General features: G+C 43.8%; 1 protein-coding gene across 1 annotated transcript in view; it reads left to right on the forward strand.

The window, feature by feature from the left end:
• The window catches only part of LOC115401620 (NACHT, LRR and PYD domains-containing protein 3-like), a 257,799-nt gene that overhangs the window by 186,550 nt on the left and 53,603 nt on the right, over positions 1–17,646 (forward strand). Inside the window, exons 7-11 of the mRNA XM_030109905.1 lie at positions 7,229–7,318; positions 7,391–7,469; positions 7,750–7,957; positions 10,598–11,909; positions 15,229–15,245. Coding sequence (XP_029965765.1) covers positions 7,229–7,318; positions 7,391–7,469; positions 7,750–7,957; positions 10,598–11,909; positions 15,229–15,245 — 1,706 coding nt within the window. The remainder of the gene's footprint in view (positions 1–7,228; positions 7,319–7,390; positions 7,470–7,749; positions 7,958–10,597; positions 11,910–15,228; positions 15,246–17,646) is intronic.

Genomic DNA, 17,646 nt, shown 5'->3' on the forward strand with positions numbered 1-17,646 from the left:
TTCATGTATTTAATGTATTGTTGCGAAAATAGCATTTGAAGTTAATTATTTGAGCAGTAAGCAGCTCAGTAATATGTGGAATAATGTGAATTGCGCTATATTTTATGCTAAGAATGTGCACTGTAAAAAAAAATCAGCAGAATTTACGGTAAAATACTGGCAGCTGTGGTTGCCAGAAATTCCCCGTAAAAATTATGGTAACCATGTAGATGACTTTACGGTATAGTGACTGTAAATTTTGCAGTATAAAACTGTTATTTGTTTACAATAATCTCCTGTCAAAATTACAGTCTATCTCAGTAATAAACACAACACTTCAAAAATTAATTTTGTTCATTTCCCAAGCCACTTCGTCCTTTTCAGGGTCACAGGGGGCTGGAGCCAATCCCAGCTACTTCAGGCAAGGACATGGTCACTGGATAGTTCACCAGTTTGTCACAGGGCTGACATACATTCACTGGGGACAATTAACCTGGCATGCATGATTTTTGACTGTGGGAGGAAGCCAGAATACCCAGAGGGAACCCACACACATGGGGAGAACATGTAAACTCCACAGAGGCCTCAAGCCCCAACCAGTATTTGAACCTGGGACCTTCTGGCTGTGAGGCAAGAGCGCTAACCACTGTGCCACCGTGCAGCCCATACCTGCAATCTGTTCTAGGATATGCTTATGAATTTTAAGCGCTCAATTTTTTTTCTGTAGAAATGACAGTGTATATCAGTGGTTGTCAATGAGATTTGGCTTCGGGCCACTGTTTTTTGGGCACTTGGACTGGACTGGGTGCAGGGTGCGTGTACGATCGCGGGCCCGGGGGGTGCGTGCGTGCGTGCGTGCGTGCGTGCGTGCATGCCTGCTTGCGTGAGCCCGTTGCAATCCAGTCGTGGACCGGATTGGGCGGTTTGGCCCGCAGGCTGCCATTTGACTATCACTGGTGCCTAACATGCTGAATGATTAACGGTTTTCTCCTGTAAATTTAAACGTACACATCTGTGGAATCCGTGATTTATCCTGAATAATACTGCAGATTATAGACTTATTATCCACTTTTGTCTTCATGATATTTCCTCATAAATTTTAGAATTCTTTGAAAAGATCACAGTAAAATTGTCTGTCTTTTATATATTGGAAAATTACAGTTATGCACTGTATCTTGATTTACAGAAATTCAGTGTATTTACTACGGTGATACACAATTTTGGAATTGACGGTGCTATGCTGTTGCTGTTTGACAGTTTTTTACTATATTTTTTACAAACTTTTTTTACAGTGTGGAGGCAGAGTGGAGGGATTCAATCTATCCTGTCTGGGTTTATTTCACTATTCAACGACCAGCTCTTTACATCCTCTGCCAGTGAAAAGTGATTCTACAGTATCTGGTTTCATTAGAACATCCATAAGAGTGACAAAATAATTCTGGCATCTTTTCCAGTTAGTTGGATGTTTTGTTTTTAAAACATCCAAGCATCATGTGCCATCCTGTGTCAAATCAAATCATTTGGAAATCTGTGGAAAATTCAGCAAATAATTATCCTTTAAGATGAGGGAGAAGCAGTGACCTCCATCCACTTTCATGCACTGCTGCTCGGCATGACCCCTTGTCCAAGATGGCGGCACATAGACATGTCTCTTGACACGCAATGAGGCATCTAGTATATGATGTCTGTGGAACTGCACATGTGAGAAGGTGAAGGCTGACGCGTCCACATGGTCCATGCGGCTCTGTGAGGATCATCTTCCCTCTCCTTGATACCATCCGCCAACACTTATCTAGTCCCATCTCCATGTTATTTCTGTATACCCTGGTGAGGTGAATCAGTGAGTCGATGTCCTGCTCACTCTTGACAAACAGCTTGATGTCATCTATGTAGAGGAGGTGGCTGACCATTGTTCCACTGGAGAACCGATACTCCAATTTTTACATCCATTAATAATATTAAGCGGTCCAACTTGAGAATGTGGTTCAGCCTGGTGTGTCTTAATTGAACCAATTTGTGGACTTAAAGGGGAACAGAAATGTGCAAAGTCTTCCTGATCTATGATAAAATTTAACGAAAAAAGACATATAATGCTGAAAATTCTCAGGGGAATTGATGATGACCTTGTCCACCTCGGGTGGTTTGTGGCACAGGTGATACTTGTCACGTTGCAAGCCCATTATTCACTGTAAGGTTAATTTGTGCTGGAGTGAGTGTGTCGAGGTGAGGAGGGCAGAAGAGCTGCTGTGGACAGAACGAAAAGAGCGAATGACTGGAAGTGAGCAGTGAAGCTGATGGAGAACTCCAATGGAAGAATGGTACAGTGGAAGAAACCGGATTAAAAGGACACACTATGGGAGTGTGTCCTTTTTTCGAAGTGTGTGCACATTTTTCAAAGAAGCTTATATTCAGATTTCTACCTCCAACATTTTGAGATTTAAAACCACAACACTGTATCAAATTATTTTTTATTCACTTTTATTTAATTTTGCAGTATTTAAATGTCTCAGGATAATTATTTGTTGACTTGTTTGTGTTGGGTTGTCGTACCTTCCCTGCAAACATTTGTTGGCAGGTTTACAGTGTTGTTCTTGACACCATACAGTACAATATTACTACTATAGTATTATTACAGTACAGTTAGGGATGGGACGAGATCTCGCGAGATCGAATGCCGCGAGATTAAGTACGTTTATATAAAGGAAAAAACTCTTTATTAACTGGAATATTGACGGAATAATACATTACATGGCGCACAGCCATATAAACACGTGCAAAAACCTGAATATGCTCATATTCATATTTAAAAACCCGGTCGAAAGGGACATGAAATACTGTTCTGCGCATGTTCTATCTGCAAGGAATCTTGGTCTTTTGAGTCCACAAACTACTTGTGATACAGTTTAATTGATACGACGTAAAGAAAATGTGCGGAAACAATCGTTCAGTTCTTCTCTTTTATTGAAAAAACGGTGCATCGCATCATTTAACATTTTACCACGTCTTGCCGGCTCACACTCTTTTTCTAGCAGCATGCAGAGACAGCCTGCAGCGGTTGCGGCGCCCCTCTTCCTCTGTGGTGTCTGTGTAAAATAAGGTTGAACATGCAAACAGCACACCGAGTGGCATGAAGTGCAAATGCAGTCATGGCGTTGTTTGTGCGCCGTGGTTTGAATGGGGATAGGGGAACTAGGCGGCCGCCGAGGGCGCAGTGTACAATGGGGGGCGCCGTGGCCGTACAAGGGGCGCCCCGACCCGACGTGCTCTGACGCTGCATGTGAGTACCGCGCTGCCCTCCCCCCCGCCCCCCCGGCCTTCTCGTCTCGTCTCGATCTCGTGGACTCAATCTCGCGAGACATCTCGTCTCGTGAAATTTGTGTCTCGTCCCACCCCTAAGTACAGTATAATAATTGTCTGTTCAATTTATTAGTCTGTAACTAACTTATTACTCCTGTCATGCTGCTCCAGATTGGGGTTCTGGCGGTGTAGCATTTTGTTCTTTCTTTTCATGCAGCTTGTACCAGCAGCAGTCTGTGACCCGCAGACATATTCACACTTTCCTCCCCACTGCATGGTGTTCATCAGAACATCATTCAACTGTAGTTTGAAGCTCAGACAGGTCATCAGAAAGGCTGAGTTCAGAGAAAGAACACAGGACGTCAACCTCTATGTAATATCCGTGTGTGTGTGTGTGTGTGTGTGTTTGTGTGTGTGGGTGGGTCTGTAGGTGTGTCGGTGTAGGTGTGTGTTCTACCATGGATCAGTGTGAGGACAGAGAGGAGGGAGTCCCTCCCTCTCAAAGGGCTCGCTATGGGGAACATGAGAACCAGACCGAAGCTCAGAGGTGAGACTCCATCTTTAACTGTCCTCCACTGTTCTTCACGTCATTTTACAGAGAGAGAGAGAGAGAGAGAGAGAGATGCCTTTATGTCTTTGTTTCAGTTCACAATCTGAAGTTGAACCCAGCTGTGTGTCCCTGAAGAGCGACAAGTCCAAGGACATCTTTCTTGACTTCAGACAACAGTGAGTTTCATTTTCTGTTGTCTTCTGCTTTCCATGTAATTAGAAAGAACATTTTTCATAGTCATGTAATTGAAGCCATAATCCTGCTAAAGCTTCTAACGGTTCAGTAGTTCTCACTAGGGGTGTAATGATACACAGAAATCTCGGTTCGATACGTACCTCGGTTCTGAGGTCACGGTTCTGTTCGATACAGTACAGGAACAAAATGCAAAACCTAAATTTTCTTGTTGTTCATTTGGTTGTTTATTATTTGTAAACAACAAATTACTGAAACAACTCACTGTTTTAAACAGGAAAATGAAATAAATGCAAAGTGCTGCTTGGTGAGAAGTTAAATCAAATTCTCCCCGCACCATGCTACATTTGGGCTCACGCCGTGCAAATTCCATGCAGGCGCACTGATCCTCGTGAAGCTTTTCCGGCTCCTTTATTACAGATCATTTATAGGAAATAAGGCACATACATTGTCGGTACATTATCATTTAGTACCAGAGTTTATTTAGCCTTTTTTTTCTGTTCCTGAATCACGGGGGGCGGAGCCCCAATGATTAGATTTCGGCAGACCTTCTCAGCCCCCCTGACAGTCTGCTCTCTCTGTCCATCAGTTCTCTGGGTGTCTTCTCAGACGGGGCTACAGCCTGTTTGCTTCACACAGTCACTTTTCAACACGCGGACCCTTGCAGACAGGAATTCATGACGATTTTTACGTCACAGGGACCAAGCGCAACGTGCACACACGCAGACATGTAAAGCATGGACGAGGCTGCTAGCAGTAGCCGTCACGCACACGGGCTGCAGGTGTAGCTGTGCATGGTAGTGGTAGAACAAACACATGCAACGTTGGCCCGTGAGCCAAAAAAAAAAAACAAAAAAAAACGTCCGGCTCGTGAACTCACCTGTGCACAGCCCTGGACCGTACCAAACGTCACGTACCAGAACAGTTCAATACAAATACATGTGTAGTCCTCTTCCTCAAGTCAAGATCCAGTCACAGTGTCACAATACCTCTGACAGAGCAGTTCTCAAATAAGGCACAGAGAATGACTTGATCAGGAGTCTACTACTACTGGATGAATACCAATGATGACAAACAGGAGATTTACACTCTGTCCAGGATGCAGACAGGCCCAGTAGCTCAAAGGTTCTTTTAAAAGACAGATAGTAGTGAGAGTAAAGTTACTCTCACTACTCTCACTTGTTACTGCAACAAGTACCAACGCTGGATCAGAGAAGCCATCGAGATCCGCAAGCGAGGTCCAAGGAGCATGGACCGTGACGAGGGGGCGTACACCTTGTCACGCACGTGGGACGCAGTCCTGGAGAAGGCCTCAGACAGTAGGGGGCGTAGTTTCCCCCTACTGTCTGGAAAACATCAGAAGAAGAGCCAGCAGCCTGTTTGACACGTCACTTCCCATCACGTGACGTGCCTCCTGAGGAAGGTCACCGGATGTGACCGAAAGTAGTAGAAGTAACTTTACTCTGACTACTATCTGTCTTTGAAAAGAACCTTTTAGCTACTAAGTCGAATCAAAGACAGTATGAACCTTTACCCAAGGGCAGACAGGCCCAGTTAGCCGATTTTGGAGCTAAACTGTAAATGTGTGTAAAACTGTCCTAAACGAAAACACACATTAACCCCTCACTCCGATACACATTACATATGGGGTCACACAATTTAACAATCATAAAATCACATTTATTAGATGAACTTATGCACACAATGTTTAACTCTTTTCATCAAACCAGTGTCTTCTAAATGAGATACCCGGGATTTTATAGTTTAGTTTGTTGGTACCAGCTGTGAGCGCGCATGTTGGAGCTCAAAGAAAAAAAAAACAAATGAAAATGTACCTCTAAAAATCCAAATGATATCCTACCTTTGGCGGAATCCTCTCCACCGGTCCTCCACTATACAGCTCTGGTAGAATCCACACACACTCGAGACCACCGAGATGACGTCCAGGTCCAGCCTCCGCAACCTGTGTCCTCCCTCACCTCCGTCCTCCTGTTGGTGGCCGCTCCTCTTCTCCAGCCACGTTAATTCTTTTGGCTAGCTCCTTCTTTGAGTTGGAGTGACTCGTAAAAAAAGTCCACCGCACCGGCTCAACATGCAACAAACTGAGCGTTGTAATGCGTGGTGGTGTCGGCGGAGAAACAGGTGACAGGTACTACATTATGTGCATAATTCTTAACAGGTTTTCTGAGGCTTTTGTATAATTTATATCGATATCGGAATTATATCATATCGACCGAAATGAAGACCTATATCGTGATAGAGTTTTTGGCCATATCGTCCAGCCCTACAGTCCATGGACACATGGCTGCATCCATGACACAAGTGTAGTACAGAACAGATAAAAAGAAGGGTGGAAAAAGAACATGACAAATTAAGGAGGCACCACCGTGTGGTGATGTAACGTAATAACATTAACTGTTACAGCGTGCTGACAAACAACCGTTCCAAAATCGTCCATTTGAGCTCCAGTCCACTCAAACTCAGTCTTTTTCTCCCGGTGAGGTGCTGAACCAAAACGATTTTCTCTCCACGTGTCTCCCTTCCCCGTCTCCTCCTTCCGTGTCCGACCCGTCCCCCAGGCTCAACCACACATGACACATTCAAACACAATCGGAAACCCGAGCTTCCAGGATCATTTTCCGTAACTTCCAACAACAGAGTTAAATGAACTACAAATCTAAATAATTGCATTCATAACTGTTTTAGAATGCACATACAACCCCTCTGTGAAAAAAAAAAATCAAATTAAATATAGAATGACATGTTTAACCAGGGTACGACACCTGTATTGTCACACCCCGAGTTCTCACTCAGAGAATCATTAGTCTGAAACTCTCAATTCTTCTCTTCATCCTCCAATCTTCCTCCCATTTTTCCACTCAGTCTGTTCCTGATGTCGTTTGTTTTCAGCTCTGAGTCTGAGTTTCCATCCAGCTGTTTGTCCCTGAAGAGTGGCTTCTCAAAGGACATATTTTTTGACTTCAGAGGACAGTGAGTTTTATTTTCTATTGTCTTCTGCATTCCATGTAATTAGGAAGAACATTTTTCAAAGTCATGTGATTGAAGTCATAATCCTGCTAAAGTTTCTAACTGTTCAATAGTTCTCACTCAGAGAATCATCGGAGTCTGAAACTCTCAATTCTTCTCTTCATCCTCCAATCTTCCTCCCATTTTTCCACTCAGTCTGTTCCTGATGTTGTTTGTTTTCAGCTCCGACTCTGAGTTTCCATCCCTGAAGAGTAAACGGTCGATCAGTGAACCCCTTTTATCTAAACCTGGAGCAGGAAGTGCTGATGAGGGGTGAGAATCAGTGTTTGTGTCAGGATTCATCATCATAACAGCAGCTTGAACAAAGTCAACATGTTTCTGCAGCGTCAGCCAGCAGAGCTCCCAGGTTCTCCGTGGAGGCTCCGCCCCTCAGCATCAAACACATCTGGACTCCATCTTTATGGTGAGAACAAGTCTCCATTCAACACTTTACTGTCACATCAGAGAGACAGAAGAAGTTGTTGTGACTTCCAGCTGAAACATGAAGCAGACTCTCAGCTTCTTAGATTCATTCAGGTCCAGAGTGAAACAGTCCAACCTTCATCCAGCTTCCAGCCTTCACTGATGCTGAAGCTGTTTCTGCTGGAGATCCACATGAAGTCTGACTCTGCTTCACATGTTGTCCATCCTGGATTTACACTCACATCTCCATCTGTCTAACTCCAGATGTTTCTCTGTTCCAGCTGCTGGAGGACAACATGGTGACTTTCATGAAGGAGGAGCTGAAGAAGATGAAGAAGCTCCTGAGGCCAGATTACCCAGCATGCTCAGAGAGTGAGAGAGAGGATGAGGATGAAGAGCAGAGGAGCAGCAGAGAGTCATTAGTGAGGATCACACTGGACTTCCTGAGGAGGATGGAGCAGGAGGAGCTGGCTGAGCGTCTGAGGAGCAGTAAGAGGATTTGATCTCATTTCACAGGATGGAGATGAAACAGAGAAATGTTTTCAGGTAGAAGAGAGACTGGAGAGCGGAGAGCAGAAACAGAGTCTGAACCAAAGATCAGAGTTCATTTCCAGGTCAGACACAGAAACTGTGAAACAGACAGAAGCAAGCAGAAAGTCCGAAACAAGCAGCAGAGTCATGTTATGTCCCAGTCAAGGAGCTCTGTTAGTAGTTTTTCTGAGTCCAGTTGTCGTGGTCCGACGTCGGGAGGCGCCGCGTCATCCCGAACCTTCTGGCACCTGTCAGTACCACACCCTGAACTCTTCTCTGCTCATTTCTGCCATGGCAACCACAAATAGAAAAGTTGACAGTGATGGCCGGCGCTTTCAGGAGCGGTGGAAGTTACAGTTCTTCTTCATTGCAAGTCAATTGAATTGTGTTTGTCTAATTTGCAAAGAGACGGTTGCCGTGTTTAAGGATTTTAAGGTCGTGCGTCTGTATTCAAGTCCTCCTTCGATGTCCAGACTTTGCAAGCTTTGTGTCGTTATTCTGAAATATTCACCTCCTAATAGTCGGCGATTTCAATGTGCACGTCTGCTGTGAGACTTGTCTGCTGCTCACAAACTTCCTGAATCTCATCGAGTCTTTTAATGTTGCACAGTCTACCACAAACTTTTATCTGATCATCTACCAGTTTTGTTTTCACTCTCACTGCCTGCACTAACCACCAGGGACTCTGTGCCAGCTCGCCATATCCATGTTTTTCACACATTAACTGCTCTGCAGTGTTCTGCTGCTTGGGATAACTGTTTTCCTCTGAATGACTTTGGTGACCTTACTGTGAATGCCTGTATAAAATCATTTGATGCTGTCTGTATGGGGATTTTAAACTAACTTGCACCAAAGAATCTAAAGAGAGTAAAGCCGCGGATTGAGCCTTGGCTGAATGAGTCCACTCCTGAGCTCAGATTCATGTAGACAGGCAAGAGAAAATGGAAAAAGGAAAAACTGCAAACCTCTTGGGATCTCCTGCATGAGTGTCGTCTGGACTACCAGCAGGCTATGAAAGCTGCAAAAGATCAATACTTCTCCTCAATTGTTGCCAAAAATGCTCACAAGCCCCAGGTTATTTGATCTCCAGACTGCTCACAAAGGCTCTGATAGGGTAAAGGTCTCAGACCCTGATTCCCCCCAGTGTCATCTGCTGATAAAGTTGCTCTCTTTCAACCAAGGAAACTGAAATTTTAAGATGTTGTCTTGTCTTCTCTGTAAGGATCACATCTATTTCGGTTTGACCCCAGTAAGGGTGTTTTCACACCTACCCACTTTAGCTCGACCTAACAGAGTTATTGGACCGAGCACGGCGTGACTGGGTTGGTGTGAAAGGGCCACTCGCTCTAATTGTCGCTCTAACTCGCCCGCTCCGAGAGCAGCTGAAAAGGGTGGTCTTGGAGCAGCTTGGGTCGACCTGGGATGCGGCGCGGCAGATGTGTGAAAGCGCACCGGCTTTAGCTTGTCCCAAAGTCGAGATACTGCGCCTTTAAGAACTTCACACTCCAAGACGACAAAATTCACCGGGCGCACTTTTATATACTTCTGCGCCTTCCGGCTGCTACTGCTGTGTGCCGGTATATCCTGTTATAAAAATTCACATCTAAAATGAGTATGGCTGGGTACCGTTTACTGGTACCTCAGTGGTCCCGACCGAAAAACTTCAGTATATACTGGTACCGAACAAGAGACGTGCATACGGGTATCAGTTTTGGATCTTAAAGTGGCTGCGCGGTCAATAAACATGCGCGGAAACGATCGTTCAGTTCTTGTCTTTTACTGAGAAACGGTGCATCGCATCATTGAACATATTACCACGTCTTGTCCGCTCACACTCTTTTTCTAACAACATGCAGAGAGAGCCTGCAGCGCCCTTCTTCCTCTGTGGTGTCTGTGTAAAATAAGGTTGAACATGCAAACAGCACACCTAGTGGCATGAACTGCAAATTCAGTCATGGCGTCTTCTGGGCGCCATGAAGGCAGGTACCAAAAAAAGTACCGGTCAGGAACCAGTACTGTACGTGAGGTATCAAAAAAGTACTTGGGCCCGAAAAATATCTAACGGTACCCAGCCCTAAAAATGAAAATGAATTTGATGTTGAAAAGACGTCCCTAACGACCACATTTGAACACTTAGTCTTTATATAGAGGTTTTGTGAATGTCAATACGAGATGTTCAGGAGTCGATGAAAAAAGACTTTGTCTGGAGTTACAGTCTGCAACTTCATGAGACCAAAATTGGACGTGCAAAAATGTTAAAATGAGGTCCTTGGGCAAATTCTTGTACGGTGAGTTTGTTCCACCTCCTTTGAGGACGTCTTCTGGATGCCAAACAATGACATCAATGACACGTCATTTCTTTGCAATGAATACAACTTGCTGACAAGACATAGTTATGATGTCTGGATGAGACATCCATACAATGTCCAAGGAAGATGTATGAAAGAACTTTAATTCTGGTACCGCCTGAAGAGTCTTCTGGATGTGCAGAGAAAACACTTCAGAGATGTCTTTTGGACCACGTTTTGCTCAGAGGGACACTTTCTTCACATTCAATGTAAAACACACTCAACTTATTTATTTCTTTTTTATTTTCAGGAATGTCTGCTGGAGTCTGCCAACAGAAGCTGAAATGTGGCCTGAAGAAGAGGTTCCAGTGTGTGTTTGAGGGAGTCTCTAAAGCAGGAGAGTCCACCTTCTTGAACCAGATCTACACAGAGCTCCACATCACAGAGGGAGGGACTGCAGAGGTCAATCAGGAACATGAGGTCAGACAGATTGAAACAGCATCCAGGACAGCAGACAGAGCAGAAACAAGCATCAGACCAGGAGACATCTTTAAGGCTTCACCTGGAAGATCTCAACCAATCAGAGCAGTGCTGACAAATGGAGTGGCTGGCATTGGGAAAACAGTCCTGACACAGAAGTTCACTCTGGACTGGGCTGAAGACAAAGCCAACCAGGACATCCACTTCACATTTCCATTCACCTTCAGAGAGCTGAATGTGCTGAAGGAGAAGAAGTTCAGCTTGGTGGGACTTGTTCATCACTTCTTCACTGAAACCAAAGAAGCAGGAATCTGCAGCTTTGAAGACTTCCAGGTGGTCTTCATCTTGGACGGTCTGGATGAGTGTCGACTCCCTCTGGACTTCCAGCACCCTGAGTTCCTGACTGATGTTACAGAGTCCACCTCAGTGGATGTTCTGCTGACAAACCTCATCAGGGGGAAACTGCTTCCCTCTGCTCGCCTCTGGATCACCACACGACCTGCAGCAGCCAATCAGATCCCTGCTGACTGTGTGGACAGGGTGACAGAGGTCCGAGGGTTCACTGACCCCCAGAAGGAGGAGTACTTCAGGAGGAGGTTCAGAGACGAGGAGCAGGCCAGCAGCATCATCTCCCACATCAAGACCTCCCGAAGCCTCCACATCATGTGCCACATCCCGGTCTTCTGCTGGATCACTGCTACAGTTCTGGAGAAGGTGTTGAAGAGCAGAGAGGGAGGAGAGCTGCCCAAGACCCTGACTCAGATGTACATCCACCACCTGGTGGTCCAGGCCAAAGTCAAGAAAGTCAAGTATGATGGAGGAGCTGCCACAGATCCACACTGGAGTCCAGAGAGCAGGGAGATGATGGAGTCTCTGGGAAAACTGGCTTTTGAGGAGCTGCAGAAAAGAAACCTGATCTTCTATGAACCCGACCTGACAGAGTGTGGCATCGATCTCAGAGCAGCCTCAGTGTACTCAGGAATGTTGACACAGATCTTTAGAGAGGAGAGCGGCCTGTACCAGGACAAGGTGTTCTGCTTCATCCATCTGAGCCTTCAGGAGTTTCTGGCTGCTCTTCATGTCCATCAGACCTTCATCCAGTCTGGAATCAACCTGCTGGAAGAACAACAGCAAACCTCCAAGTGGTCAAATATTTGGAAACCTAATCTCCACCATCTCCATCAGAGAGCTGTGGACGAGGCCTTGAAGAGTCCAAATGGACACCTGGACTTGTTCCTCCGCTTCCTCCTGGGTCTTTCACTGCCGGCCAATCAGAGTCTCCTTCAAGGTCTGCTGACACAGACAGGAAGTAGCTCACAGACCAATCAGGAAACAGTGAAGTACATCAAGAAGAAGCTGAGTGAGAGGCTGTCTGCAGAGAGAATCATCAATCTGTTCCACTGTCTGAATGAACTGAATGATGGTTCTCTGGTGGAGGAGATCCAACAGTCCCTGAGATCAGAAAGTCTCTCCACAGATGAACTGTCTCCTGCTCAGTGGTCAGCTATGGTCTTCATCTTACTGTCATCAGAAGAAGATCTGAAGGAGTTTGACCTGAAGAAATACTCTGCTTCAGAGGAGGCTCTTCTGAAGCTGCTGCCAGTGGTCAAAGCCTCCAACAAAGCTCTGTAAGTGGTTTAAGAACAAATATGTAGAACTGAGTCCATGAGAAACATTGATCTGGTTTTCATTGTTGGTTCTTCTTCAGGTTGAGCAGCTGTGGTCTGTCAGAGAGAAGCTGTGGAGCTCTGTCCTCAGTCCTCAGCTCTCAGTCCTCCAGTCTGACACATCTGGACCTGAATAACAACGACCTGCAGGATTCAGGAGCGAAGCTACTGTCTTCTGGACTGGAGAGTCCTCACTGTAAACTGGAAGCTCTCAGGTCAGGATCCAGCTGCTGCTTGATCAGGTTGATGTTGGTGCAGATCATGTGGAGGATCTTCCTTCTTCCTTGTTGACTTGACGCCATGTTTGTGCCTCCAGTCTGTCAGGGTGTCTGGTCTCAGAGGAAGGCTGTGCTTCTCTGGTCTCAGCTGTGAGCTCCAAGTCCTCCCATCTGAGAGAGCTGGACCTGAGCTACAACCATCCAGGAGACTCAGGAGTGGAGAAGCTGTTTGCTGCAGTGGAGGATCCACAGTGCAGTCTGGAGACTCTCAGGTATGGACACACAACAGGAGCTCATCATGGAGACTGAGATTTTCTTCAAAATGTCTACACATATTGTAAACAGTGATTTTTGTGAGACAATTACCAAGAAAACTTGAACCATGAGCAGAGAAATCAGAGTCTGAAGCCTCTGTGATGTGGTTCAGACATCATCAAGTCTGAATCATTTGATCAAACTCCTGCTTTTCTCTTCACTCTTAAAATCCTGATGGGAATTCATCCACTTTACAATCAAATGTTATCTTCAGGTTTTTCTGTGTGTTTTGGTTGAATTGAGACTTTTCTATCTTTGTGGAGCTCGTTGATGAAGAGAAACAAAACTTCTCTTCTTCTCTACCAAACTGAGTATTTCAGTGAAAACCCAAGAAGTGTGAAGAGTCCATTGAAAGCTCCTTTTCCAGCTGTCTTTAGGAGGAGAGGAGCAGAAACATGCCAACAGGTTTCCTTCTTCATCACACTGATCCAAAGCAGCAGAAACACTTTCAGGCTCCAAACGTCTCCACAAAGACTTTGAACCAAGTTTGAAACTTTGAAATGAGTCACTGTGATTTGGAACATCAGAGGAGGCTTCATTCATCACTTCATCTTCTTCATCCATCCATCCAGGCCTGACTGGTGTCCTGAGTGAAACAGTCCCAGAGTGTGGACTCAGAGCTCTTTCAGCCTGTTTCTGAGGAGCTCTGCTTCATGTTGAACAGCAGTTAGGACTCCTGTTGGAGAGAAAACCCTTCTGACTGTCTTTCTTACTGCAGGGTGGACCATGGTGGAGAGCAGAGGTTAAAACCTGGTCCCAGGAGGTGTAAGTTTGACTAAACAGCAAAGTGTCAGGAAGTCCAGAGAGAAGAAATCCATCACACGTGTTAGAGGATGACTTTTCTCTCTTTCTCTCCATCAGATTTCTCTCAACTTGAACTGGACACAAACTCAATGAGCAGAAACCTCAAACTGTCCAACAACAACAGGAAGGTGACACGTGTGAAGGAAGAGCAGCCGTATCCTGATCATCCAGACAGATTTGATGACTCGACTTATCAGCTGTTGTGTAGAAATGATCTGAGTGGTCGATGTTACTGGGAGGTGGAGTGGAGCGGAAAAGTTCATGTATCAGTGAGTTACAGAGGAATCAGGAGGAGAGGAAACGGTGTTGAGCGTATGTTTGGATGGAATGATCAGTCCTGGACTCTGTACTGCTCTGATCAAGGTTGTTATGTCAGGCACAATGACATAAAAACGTCCATCTCCTCCTCCTTCTCCTCCTCCTCCTCCTCCTCCTCTGGTAGAGTAGCAGTGTATGTGGACTGTCCTGCTGGCTCTCTGTCCTTCTTCAGAGTCTCCTCTGACTCTCTGATCCACCTCTACACCTTCAACACCACATTCTCTAAACCTCTCTATGCTGGTTTTCGACTCTGGTCCCCTGGTTCTTCAGTGAGTCTGTGTCCTCTGATGGAAGGACGGTCTCTGTCTCTGACAGCAGTCCTGTCAGCACCAATCAGAGACACAGAGAATAGAATAGAATAGAATGTGTTTGTTATCAGCATACAAGTACCATTTAAAAGACAACACTTGGTGCAAATAGGAAGAGAAATAAAGAATAGCAATAAATATTGCAAATATATACACAGGAGCAGCAAAATACAAGGGGTATAGGAATATACAATGTACAATGTAAAGATGTACAGATGTACGGCAGGGAGCCCGGTAGCAGCAACAGAACAAAAATATATATACATGTATAAATATATGTACATCTTGAGAAGTGAGTGTATTTACATTACAGTGGACAGTTTAACAGAGTACTGTGTTCTGTACTCTGATTGCACTGGGGTAGAAGGACCTGGTGAATCTGGAGGTGCGGGCCTTGATGGACCTGTACCTCTTCCCTGAGGGCAGCAGTGAGAACAGAACATCAGTGGAGTTCAGCAGGGTTCACAGACGGAGCCTCCAACACTTTGTAAATATGTCGTCAGTTTAAGTTTCAGGACGTTTTCGAACCTCCTCAAGTCTTTGTCAGGAAAAAGGGTGACGATGAGGAAAGGACTCTTCTGATCACACTTTGACATTTTTGTTTTTCTCTGTTTTTTCATGTTTATTTTAGATCATTTGCAAGTAACTCACCTCAGTGATGGTTTTGACAGAGGAGATGGTATCAGGTTTCATGAGAAAGTCTTTTCTCCCTGACAGCCAGTGAGACTGTCTTCACCCCGGACATGGTGGTGGCCCTGTTGGCATCCTTATCCACAGTGGACTTCATGAGGGAGGCGTTGGTAACGAGTCCAATGAGTCTGATGCTAAAAGAGGCAGTTATATGACGTGTCACCCTTCCTGTCCAGGTTCTGACCGATCAGGTTTCTGGGAGTGACGGAGTAGAACTATTCACAAAGTCGGCTTTCGGATCCATGGATCAAACCAGAAAGCAGTGTTAGCTAAAGTAGCATCCGAGGCTGCAGTCATAGTGGTGTGGAAAGACGCAGTATCAGCTTCATCTGAACGTGGAACCTTTTACATGTCCATATTGATTAAAGCTCTTCAGTGTTTTCAACTCCTGAGCACTTTATTTTCTAATCTATTGTTTATTAATAATTTTTACTTTTTTAATCCTGGAGTGTATTTTAAGTGTGAATGTGAGCACAGACTGCCTTTTAAATTTCCCTTTGGGATCAATAAAGTACTCTCTATCTATCTATCCATCTATCTATCTATCTATCTATCTATCTGTCTTTACATTTGATTTGGCAACCATGTCGCTCCAACAGAAGATGGAGGCCAACAGCTCCTGAATCATTTCATTTCTGTGAAAACAATTTGTTGTAGAATTTTTGGTGAATCAGAGCCAAAGATGACGAGTCAAGGTGTTGACACTGCACAAGGAGGATTTATGAATGAATGAATGAATTTATTTTTCGAACATATATAAAGTGAAGAAAGAAAAAAAAGTTAAGAAAGAAAGTTAATGCAAATCAAAGAAAAAGAAAAAAAACATAACAGCATAGTTCGAAAAAAGGAGTAGGAAGAAGTAAAAGCTTTTTAGAGATTCCTACCCCTTTTTAACTAACTAGTTTTAAATCATACGTCATAGGACATCATATAATATAATATATGTATGCATATACCATGCAGGTATCCCTATAAATACATAATATATACCCACACATAACATATAGTTATCCCCATAAATATATACTATATAACAGAATAATTATAACATAACTACAGTATAACATCAATATATCAATTTCCACTATATGTATAATACTCAACACCATTTGCTATCATCATCCACAGTTCCAGACTTCCTCTTCCATATACTTATTAAGAAATATTTTGTTGTACCTTTTTTTGAACAGATTTATGTTGCGACTTTGTTTTATTTCGGTCTCCAGACTGTTCCACAGAACCACCCCACAGCTTGACATGCGCATACTTTTCAATATTGTTCAAACTTTTGGTTTTTCTTCGAGACCTATAGTGTGTTTTTCTTTTTACAGGCATTTTGCAGCCCCTTTGTGACCCACGGACTATTTGTTTTTGTATCATACTGTATTTCTTAGTAGGACAATATTTATCATATAATGTATTGAATATACTTAGAAATTTGTCCTGTGCTTTATCAATATCTTTCTCTTTATAAACCACATTCCAGTCCTGTGTCATTAAGTCATTTTTTAGTGCCATCATGGCATCTTTTGTTTTCACCCTTATATATTTATAATTTTTGGTATTCTTCTTCCTACTATAGTTACAGATACATTAAAAATAGGCAGATGGTCACTGATGTCAGTTAATAATAGTCCACTCTCAGTGTTATTTTCCATGATGTTGGTGAATATATTATCAATTAAAGTGGCACAGTGAGAAGTGATCCTGCTCGGTCTGGTGATGGTTGGATACAAACCCATACTGAACATTGAATTGATGAAGTCGTCAGTCATTTTATGTTTCTTTGGATTTAAGAGGTCGATGTTAAAATCACCACAAAGGTACATGACCTTCTGTGTTGATTTTATGAACATATTTTCCATCCACTCTTTGAAGACTTCGATGCTTGATCCAGGAGATCTATATATACAGCTCACCATTACATTTTTCATTTTTTCACGACATATTTCTACTGTAATGCTCTCAAGTAAATCATCAACAACTACAGTCATTTTTTCAATGATTTTATATTGCAAACTACTGTCAACATATATTGCCCCCCCCACCCCACCCCCACCCCCCCCCCCCCCCCCCCTCTACTTTTGTTCTTTCTATTGATATAATTAAATTCATATCCATTTAGCTCAAATTCTGCTCCCTTCTGGTTGTTGATCCAGGTTTCTGATATGGCTATTATGTTGAATGGAGTATTGAACTGACTTAGATATTCCTTAATTTTATGAAAGTTTGCATAAATACTTCTGGCGTTAAACTGAATAATTGATATCTTGTTCTCTTGTTTGATCATTGTGTTGTATTGATTGTCAGTGTAGTAACGGCAGCTGATAGTGACATTGTTGAAAAGATTATTTTCTGGATCAATGTTATTTTCTACATCTTGTGTTTTATGCTCAGTATAATGGAAAGTGTCCAGTTCTTTGGTCATGATGATCTGGTGTTTAGTCCCTGAGTTTGATCATTCCTTGCCTTGTTTAGCTCCATCATAGTTCAATATCTCGGATAACCAAAACCTTGGCCTCTTCTGGAGATCCCTTCAGCTTGATGAAGATTTTGCAG

Source organism: Salarias fasciatus, chromosome 15 (genome assembly GCF_902148845.1).
Source record: "Salarias fasciatus chromosome 15, fSalaFa1.1, whole genome shotgun sequence".
In the NCBI taxonomy this organism is placed as follows: Eukaryota; Metazoa; Chordata; class Actinopteri; order Blenniiformes; family Blenniidae; genus Salarias; species Salarias fasciatus.